This window comes from Herpailurus yagouaroundi, unplaced genomic scaffold (assembly GCF_014898765.1).
Source record: "Herpailurus yagouaroundi ecotype Mexico unplaced genomic scaffold, PumYag 379, whole genome shotgun sequence".
Lineage (NCBI taxonomy): Eukaryota > Metazoa > Chordata > Mammalia > Carnivora > Felidae > Herpailurus > Herpailurus yagouaroundi.
This window is the reverse complement of record NW_024412596.1, coordinates 688,325-698,009: the sequence shown is the minus strand read 5'-3', so window position 1 is coordinate 698,009 and position 9,685 is coordinate 688,325. Positions and strand designations below refer to the sequence as shown.

General features: G+C 48.9%; 1 protein-coding gene across 2 annotated transcripts; it reads right to left on the bottom strand.

The window, feature by feature from the left end:
- Nucleotides 1-2,410: 2,410 nt before the first annotated feature.
- Nucleotides 2,411-5,361, bottom strand: ZNF688 (zinc finger protein 688). Of its 2 annotated transcripts, XM_040463160.1 has the most exons (3): nucleotides 4,748-5,298; nucleotides 4,322-4,435; nucleotides 2,411-3,553 (listed from the first exon to the last, which is right to left on the bottom strand). In XM_040463160.1, exons 1-3 carry the CDS (start codon nucleotides 4,941-4,943, stop codon nucleotides 3,033-3,035), a joined length of 831 nt encoding a protein of 276 aa, XP_040319094.1. In that variant the 5' UTR covers nucleotides 4,944-5,298; the 3' UTR covers nucleotides 2,411-3,032. The 2 variants fall into 2 exon arrangements, with proteins under 2 accessions (XP_040319094.1, XP_040319095.1); XM_040463161.1 differs by lacking the exon at nucleotides 4,322-4,435 and having other exon boundaries at nucleotides 4,748-5,361.
- Between the last annotated feature and the right edge of the window lie 4,324 nt (nucleotides 5,362-9,685).

The following is a 9,685-nucleotide window of genomic DNA, read 5'->3' as shown; positions in this document are numbered from 1 at the left end:
CCTGGTGGGGCTTCTTCTCTCCAGCTTCCCTTTCTCTTTGACCCATCCCTCTCTAGGACTGGTCATCCCTTGGCCTCTACGCCCTCCCACTTGCTGGCTCCCTTGCTCCGTGTCTCCATGCTTGAACCCTCTGGGGCTTACTTGTTCATAGCCCATATTGTCAGTCACCGAGCCATGCAGATTCTATGGCAGAAGCCTCTCCTGAGTATCCTTCTCTCCAATTCAGAAGTCAGCAAACCAGAGCAGCTGCAAGAAAAAGTCTTGCTGGGGGCACCTGGGTGGCTCAGTCGATTAAGCTTCTGACTCTGGGTTTCTACTCCAGTCAAGACCTCACAGTTCGTGGGATTGAGCACTGTGTCAGGCTCTGTGCTATATGGAGCCTGCTTGGGATTCTCTCTCACCCTCTCTGCCTCTCCCCTACTTGAAGTCTCTCTCTCTCAAAAATAAACCAACCTAAAAAAAAAAAGGAAAAGAAAAAGTCTTTAGCCTGATCGCAGCTCTCGCTCACCTTTACCTGGGAGCAAATGCCGAACAGATTCCTAGTCCCGTCTCCTTACTCACACTCCACACTGTTTTACAAAGACATCTTCAGACAGCACTAGTCAAATAGCCCTGCTCCTATTCAAGACCTTTCTATGGCTCCTGAGTGCCTACAGGGTAAACCCCAAGCCCTCCTGCTGGGATCTGTGACCTTCCCAGGTTACTGCAGGTGTCTTCTATGACTCTGTACCTGGTTCTTTACCTTCCACTCAGGTGGAGCCCCTGACCACTCCCTATACATGCCTCGTCTGGTTGATATCTTTCCCTTCCTTCAAGGCCAGTTTGAACCACCTCCTCCAGGAAACCTTCCTTGAATCAGAAGACCTGCCCAGGTCTCCTCCTTGCCCTCTTCACATACTATTTTGTATTGTTTTGGAATAACAATAACCACTGTTTATTAAACTCTAACGTGCCAGGTTCTCTTCTGTATTATCTCATTTAAGAATTTCTTTTCTTAATGTTTATTTATTTTTGAGGGAGAGAGAGAGCGTGAGCAGGGGAGGGGCAGAGAGAGGGGGAGACGCAGAATCCGAAGCAGGCTCCAGGTTCCAAGCTGTCAGCACAGAGCCTGAAGCAGGGCCCTTACTCACATGCTGTGAGATCATGACCTGAGCCAAAGTCAGACGCTTAACCGACTGAGCCACCCAGGGGCCCCTGTACCCTCTCATTTAATCCTTACACCACTCTTATGAGGTAGGTGCTTTTATTATCCAGGTTTCATGGATGAAGAGACTAAGGCACAGGAGAGGCGGGGCAAGAAGTGACTTGCTAGAGACTGCACCGCTATAAAGCAAGTGAGTCAGGGTCCGAACCCAGACAGTCTGACTCCAGAGACCATGCTCTTAACCTCTACTCCACGCCGTGCTGATTTTTATCCTTTCTATGAAACAAGGCTCCCTGTGCCTGAAAATCTCCCTCCCACACACACCAATTCCTACTCTGCTCTATTTCTACTCTAATTCCTACTCATGTCATGGGAAGCACAACCGTCTCCTCCAAGCTGCATTTCCTGGTGTATCACCAGCCAGGATGGGTTAGGTGGTGCCTCTGGGCTTCCTCCATCATAGCCCCAATCACTATCTTCCCACATGGAACTTGGGACCTGAGTCTGAGTGAGTCTGAGTGTCCCTGGAGCCCAGCACAAAAACCCACAGAGGCCTCATAGGGTGTTTGCTGAATGAATGAATGAATGAATGGGATCAGACTAATTTATCCCAGAATTCCCTTTTACCACCTAGCAGTCTCCCACAGAAGCCACTCAACATATGGCCACTGAATGTTGATGGCACTTTCTAAGTGCAAGGTCACCGGCCTTGATGGGACTCTGTTTCCTGCTGAGACTCCCCCAGGAAGGCAGGGCTAGGCCTCGGCCCAGGCCTCCTTTCTCACCTTAGCCACACCTGAGCCCCTGATCTGTTTTCTCTCCAGATAGGACTGCCCATTGAAAGTGGTAGATAGGCGCGCCTGAGTGGCTCAGTTGGTAAAGCGTCCAACTCTTGATTTTAGTTCAGGTCATGATCTCACGGTTTGTGGGATCGAGCCCGGTGTCAGGCTCTGTGCTCACAGCATAGAGCCTGCTTGGGATTCTCTCTCTCTCTCCCTCTCTCCCTTTCTCTCTCTCTGCCCCTTTCCCGCTCACTCTCTCTCAAAATAAATAAATAAGTTTTAAAAAGAAAAATAAAGTGGCAGATTTCTAGGCACTGTGTCAGTTTCCAGCTTTGCTGCCTTACAGTGACGCTTTGAGAAAATCACTTTTTCTCTCAGAGCCTCAGTTTACTCATCTGCAAAATGTGGCTGCTGATATCCATGCCCTGCCTCTTTAGCAGGCTTCTTTACATTTTCTTTAAAATGCATAAAATATCAACAATAATTTGTTCTTCCCACAAATGTTTATTGCACAATTACTATGTTGTACATACTACCTTGTTAAAATTTCAGCCTTCACAGTAACCCTCTGAGGTAGATATTATGAATCTCTATTTTACAGGTGAGGGAGCTGAGGCTCAGGGATGGCATGTGACTTACCAGCTGTGCCTGGGGACAAGTTGCAGAGACTAGATCGGTGCATCTGTGTTCTTTCCACCCACTTCACTTCCCAGACTCCCTGCTGCTGTCAATTAGCCAGGGCTTCGCCACCCCCTGGGGCCTCCCCAGGCCTTAGTCCCCTCAGCATTTGCTTCCTCTGTAGAGAAGCAACAAGGGCTGGTTTCTGAGACCCCAGAAAGATCTCGGTGGCATGTGCTGCTGAGATGAACACTTTGAGAAAAGTCTACCCTCTTCAGTTTTTTGGAAAGCCTGAGAGGGGAGTAGCGTCAAGTTTAATCTATTTGAATCTTTACAGGCACTTTTCTTTTTACAAGTTTGAAAACTTGAGGGATCCTCGAGGGAAGCCCAAGGGATGAATTTCTGGTTCCCAAATCCCTGACTCAGGAGCCTCCCTGGGGGGCCCAGGCAGTCCAAGGTCAGGCTCCACCCCAGCCTGCTGGAGCAGCTCACCCGCACTCCTCAAAGATGTCCGGGTAGTGTCGGAACAGCACCGGCGGGTCCCGGTCCCCCCGCACCGGAGCCCGAGGCACAGCCCGAATCCCAGGCCTCCGACCCCGCCGCCCCCCAGAGCAGGAGCGATGGATCCACTGGTGGGCTTCCACAGCGAACTTCCTCTTGAAGCGCATGCCACACTCGGGGCAGGGGAAGGGCCGCTCCCCTGAGTGCATGCGCCGGTGGCTGACCAGCAGCGAGGGGTAGGTGAAGCGGCGGCCACAGTCCGCACACACGTGACGCCGCTGGCTGTCCTGAGTGTCCATGCCCGGCACCGGGACCGAGGGCTGCACACCTGTGCTCTGGTTCCAGGCAGCGTGGGTGGGTTGCTGTGCTCTTGCCGAAACCTTTCTTACGGTCCAGTCAGGGTTGTGTTTAACCAGCTCTTTAGAAGGCTCCTTCCCAGGAGTCTTTCTGGGCCCCTTGGCTCCTGGCCCTTCCTCTGGTGCCTCTTCCTTCTTGTTTGGGGTGCCTCCTGGGAAACAGGAATTAAGATACGTTTTAAAACACATTTGCTTCCACCGTCTCAGGTTACAGGATTCTTTTACTTAGGAAGTGTCAGAAAAGTACTGTCCAGCGATTAAAACACAGGCTTTGAAGAGTGACTTATCTGGGCCTTGGTGTCTCAATGTAGCAAATGGGATTCAAAGGTTTCTTTACTTCACAGGGTCGCCGGGAAGATTAAATCAGTAGAAGCATGTTAGGCATTTAGTAAATGCTCAAGAAAACAGTAGCTATTACTGTTGTGTTTTCTCAATTTCTTTTTGTAGGGTAAGACTTTTACAGACGAGGAAACATTTGCACAAGAGCATTCGGCTAGGGGATGATGATGGGGGGGGGTGGCAACCAAGTTGTTGATTACTGGGCATTTTCTCTTGTACCACTTTGCCTTGTGTGAGGAATGTGAAAGGCAGACCTGAAGCCGCTTCCATTCCTAGGGGTTTTTAATTGTTCTTGAAAAGGGAAGAATGGCTGGTGTTTTCTCCAAGTGGGACCTAGAAACCAGAGTCTTGGACTTGGGCTCCTACTTCTCCTACTCTGGTCCTAACGTGACTACTGTCCCAAGTTCTGAAAATTTTGTACCAGGTCTGTCTTCTTTCCTCTTTAATATCCAACATTGGCAGTCTCTTTAATTCCTTTAGGGACGCTGGCAGTGGGGATTCAAAAGAAAATTCTGTGAAACAGGAAGCCCTGGAGCACCAAGTGGGGGGGGGGGGCGGGGGGACTTGGGACAATCCCTCACCTCTCAGAGCTCCTCCCAGGCTTTCCCCCTCCTCAGGATCCTGGGCGGCGGGACTCCAAGCCTCACTCTCCTGTTCCATCCAAGAGATGAGGGCTGGTTTGGGGCCTGGGAATCCTGGGAGAGAACAGGGATCACAGTGCTGGCCTGAGAGGCTGTCCTGGGAAGATGGCATCCCCCTGCCAGGGTAAGGGCACCTCCTCAGAACTTATGCTCAAGCTGGACAAGTTCTGCAACGCTCCTGCTTGAAGGAAGCGGATGCCGGATGGAAGCACTCCCTAACCTGAAGCCCTGGGAATGGAGGTGGCTGTGGTGCTGTTGGTGGAATAGTGCGGGATTAGAGCTCACAATCCTCTCGGTCCTCACGTCATCTCCCCTGTGAACCCCAGTGAAGGAGGAGGGGGGGGGGATTCTGACCCGGGGCCTCACCGAGCGCGCCCAGGTGGCCGTAGGTCTCCCGCATCACGTCCCGGTACAGGGCCCGCTGCGCGGGCCGCAGACACCCCCACTCCTCCGGGGAGAAGTACACGGCCACGTCCGCGAAGCTCACGGCCCCAGGCTTCTTACAACCAACCCCGGTCTCCCCCGGTCTCAGCGCCAGGAGCGGGGCTGGGGGGGGCGCCATGGGGCCTCCCGGCCCCGAGCAGCGGCCGCCCTGTCCCCCAGGCCACTGCCTCCCCGCGCGCGGCCTCAGCTTTCGTCGTCCACAGGAAGGGCTCCGGAGGCCGGGGCCCCGCCCAGCCTTAGCGTCCGGACGCAGTCGAGGGCACCGAGGTAGCAGGGACTGGATGCTAGGGATTCGGGGGGGTGTGATGGGGACAAACAAAACCCCTCGGTGTTTATTCACTTCATGGCAGCTTGGATTTAGACAGCCGGGTTAAGAGACCCGGAAGGTGTCTTCAGAAAATATGGCGACATCCTGGCTCCAGTTGTCTCTGGATTCTTTAAGGGCGCCATTCTTTGATCATATCAAACATGGCGCCTATCTGGCTTCTCTGGCCTCAGCGGCCACTTGCCCTCAACCACAATGGCCGCTGCAGGTGGGGTGGGAGAGGAGATAGGCGGGGCGGGGCGGAATGGGAACTGGGTAGAGGTGGGCTGAGGGGCGGAGCCTTCCTGCCTTCAAGAAAGATGGACGGACGGTGGCTTCCAGCACCGCTCTTTGCCTGCACTGCCAGGCGGCCGGTGATTGGTTCCAAGAGCAGGAAGAGGCCGCACGGCCCGGCCGGCCGGGCGAGTGGAGCGTTGGAAAGCGCCCCTGGATCGGCTGGTTGTGGAACCTCTGGCGGCCCTCGGCAGGTGTGGAGCTGTGCATTGTGTCCTCGACGTTGTCCCTCCTTGCCTTCCCGCGGCAGGATCTGGAATCCGGTCCCCAGCCCCAGAGACGCAAATGCTCTGGCCAAGCCCTGGGGTACAGCCGAGGTAGAAACCAGGTACACGTTTACCGTTGGGACCACGGCTGTGGATCGCGCCCGACTCCTTGCATCGCGGGACGGCTGTCAGTCTCTGGACTGGAGCTTAGGGGGAGAACTTGGTTGGTGAGGTTGGAATCGGAACGGGGACATTTTTAATTACATTTTAATTTTTTCCAAATTAACTAACAGTCCTGGTTTTTAAAAAGTAATGCAAAGGTTTTTAATGAAAAAGGCAGCTCCCCGTACCCTTTTCACTTTGTTCCCTAAAGACCACTTTGAACTCTTTTGTTAATTTGAATTATATTGTACATAAAGTAAAACGCACAGCTCTTCAATGTAAAATTCGCTGTCTTGACAAATGCATACAACCGTGTTAACCATCACTCAAAACAAAATATACATCTTAGATGTCACCCCTGAATGTCTCCTTGTACACATTTTCCAGTCATTACACAATTTTTGATTGTGGTAAAATACACATAACAAAAACTAATTTTATACCTTAAAATTTAATAGCATTTAGTACATTAATAATATGCAAACATTAGAACTACTTTCATCACCCTTAAAGGAAACCCCCAACCCTTTGAGCAGCCACTCCTCATTCTCCCCTTCCTCCATCCCATGGTAATCACGAATCTTTCTGTCTCTATGCATTTACTTTTTCTGGATATTTCACAGAAATGGAATCCTGCAATCTGTGGCCTTTACGTGTCTGATTTCTGAAATTAGCAAAAAGTTTTCAAGATTCATCGATGTAGCATTTATCAGTGCTTCACCCCTTTTATGGTTGAATAATACTCTACTGTATGGATATAGGTTTTCTCTGCTATCTGATAGAATGTTTCTATGAAACCTTTCTTTTAAAAAAAAAAAAAGGTTTTTTTTTACATTTATTTTTGAGAGACAGAGTGAGACAGAACACAAGCAGGGGAGGGGCAGAGAGAGAAGGAGACACAGAATCTGAAGCAGGCTCCAGGCTCCAAGCAAGTGCTCAGCACAGAGCCCAGTGTGGGGCTCGAACCCACCAACCATGAGATCTTGACCTGAGCTGAAGTTGGTCACTTAACCAACTGAGCCATTCAGAAATGGTGTAAAGCCAAGAAACAATTACCATTAATTTATATGGAAAACTTTTTTTTAACATTTCCAGACCCCAAAAATAACCTCTCTTAGGCTTTACTTATACCGTAGGACGCACAAAATAAATCTAGATCAAGAACAGATACTCACACAGTTCAAAGCTATAGTAGCTTGATGCCAAGGGGCTGAGTGTAGTTCCCTGGGAAGGAGCTTGGTGGGGCCACTCTCGCTGCTTGGGGTGCAAGCTGCCTCTGTAAAAGCAAAAATTCTTTTTGGCTTTCTTTCAGTTAGTGAAAACGGGTTCTAATGTAGGTTTTTTTGTGTTTTTTTAAACAAATATATTATTTCAAATGGTTGTTTATTTTTGAGAGAGAGACAGAGCACGAGCAGGGGAGGGGCAGAGAGAGAGAGAGGGAGACACAGAATGTCAAGCAGGCTCCAGGCTCTGAGCTGTCAGCACAGAGCCCAATGCAGGGCTTGAACTCATGAACCGCAAGACCTGACCCGAAGTCGGATGCTTAACCAACTGAGCCACCTAGGCACCTCTTAACGTAGGTTTTTCTTAAAGTGAAGTGGCCTAATGGGAGCTTTTGAAAAGTGAGGGGACACATGTATACCACATTTTGTTTACTCATTCATCAGCTGATGGAAATTTGAGTTGTTTCCACCTTTTGTGTTGCTGTGAACATTTGTATAAGGCATTTTGTTTAACAGCTTTGAGATTAAATTAGCTCAATAGATACCTCTTGCATTTAAATTGTACAGTTTAATGGGTTTTGGTATGTTACATTATTTTTTTATTTTATTTTATTTTAATTTTTTTTTCAACGTTTTTTATTTATTTTTGGGACAGAGAGAGACAGAGCATGAACGGGGGAGGGGCAGAGAGAGAGGGAGACACAGAATTGGAAACAGGCTCCAGGCTCCGAGCCATCAGCCCAGAGCCTGACGCGGGGCTCGAACTCACGGACCGCGAGATCGTGACCTGGCTGAAGTCGGACGCTTAACCAACTGCGCCACCCAGGCGCCCCCATTATTTTTTTAATTGTAAAATACTCAAGATGTAAAGTTTGCCATTTGAACCGTTTTTAATTTTACAGTTCAGTGGTGTTAATTACATTCACAATGCTGTGCAATCATCACCACTATCTACTCCCAAAACATTTCCATCACTGCAAAAGGAAACCGGGAACCCACTAGGTGGTCATTCCCCGTTCTCTACCCTGGCTCCTAGTTAAGTTTTAATCTGCCTTATGTGTCTATGCATTTGCCTATTCTAGGTACATCCTGTAAGTGGAACCATATAGCATGTGTCCTTTTGTGTCTGACTTATTTCACTGCCATCTTAACCATCCCCACCATCCTCTCTAGAACTTTCTCATCTTCCCAAACTGGATCGATACACCTTTTTTTTTTTTTTTTTTAGTTTATTTATTTATTTTGAGAGAGAGCGAGAGTGGGATCAGGGGAGGAGCAGAAAGGAGGAGAGAGAGAGAGAGAGAGAGAGAGAGAGAATCCCAAGCAGGTTCCACACCATCAGCGCAGAGCCCAACTCAGGGCTTGAACCCATGAACCACGGAGATCATGACCTGAGCCAGACACTCAACCGACTGAGCCACCAAGGTGCTCCCGGGTCAATATACTTTTAACTCTTAGCCACTTCTTCTGGAGCTTTCATTTTTAAAAATATGCTTTTCTTATTGTTCTTGATAGACTCATTTTAGAAATTCTTTGTGAGCATCCTGCAATGATACTTGCTTGGTTTCTAGCCCCATTTTGCTCACCTTTTTTCCAGACATGAGGTAATAAATTTGTGAAATTTCCTATACATGCTGTGATTATGTTTCTTTTCTGGTCAGTGTTTGCTTTTTTTTAATTAAAATGTATTTGACATATAGCACTGTGTAAATGTAAGGTGTATAACATGTTGATTTGGTGCATTTATATATTGTAATATTGCCATTGTCATTGTTTGCTTTTAAAACCTTTTTTTTTTTTTTTTTCAGTTTTTTTAATGTTTATTTATTTTTGAGAGAGACGGAGAATAGCGGGGCAGGGGCAGAGAGAGGGAGACACAGAATCCAAAGCAGGCTCCAGCTCCGAGCTATCAGTGCAGGGCCCAATGCAGGGCTGAAGCCCGGGAGCTGTGAGATCATGACCTGAGCCGAAGTCAGGCACTTAAACCGACTGAGCCACCCAGGCACCCGCTTTTGAAAACTTTCTAATTATTGGGGCACCTGGGTGGCGCAGTCGGTTGGGCGTCCGACTTCAGCTCAGGTCACAATCTCGCGGTCTGTGAGTTCGAGCCCCGCGTCGGGCTCTGGGCTGATGGCTCAGAGCCTGGAGCCTGCTTCCGATTCTGTGTCTCCTTCTCTCTCTGCCCTTCCCCCCTTCATGCTCTGTCTCTCTCTGTCTCAAAAATAAATAAACGTTAAAAAAAAAAAAAGTAAAAAAAAAAAAAACAAAAAACTTTCTAATTATATTTCCTTTCTCCTTGCATCATCTGCCCTTTCTGCTTCTTTAAGTTGTTCTGAACTACCACGGATAGCAACAAACCTCAAATTCCCATCCTCCCCCCGCAGGGAAACCTCCCTCCTCCCTCCTTGAGCCCTCAAACTGGACTGGGCCTTAGCTGTCGTCCAGGATCTTACTTCCCCACTGTCCTGGATTGTATCCTCTGCCTCCTAGATTCAAAATCCTCCTAGTTTTTCAGCCAAGATGGATCAGCTTAATGGTTTGTGGCATTGGACTACAGATACTAGATAGCTTTATCCCATTGGGAATAGTCCTGCAATCAGGCAGGTGCCATTTGGTCCTTGGATTAACAAAACCCTCCTCTCTGTTGACGGCAGTCCACTGTCTGGTCTTG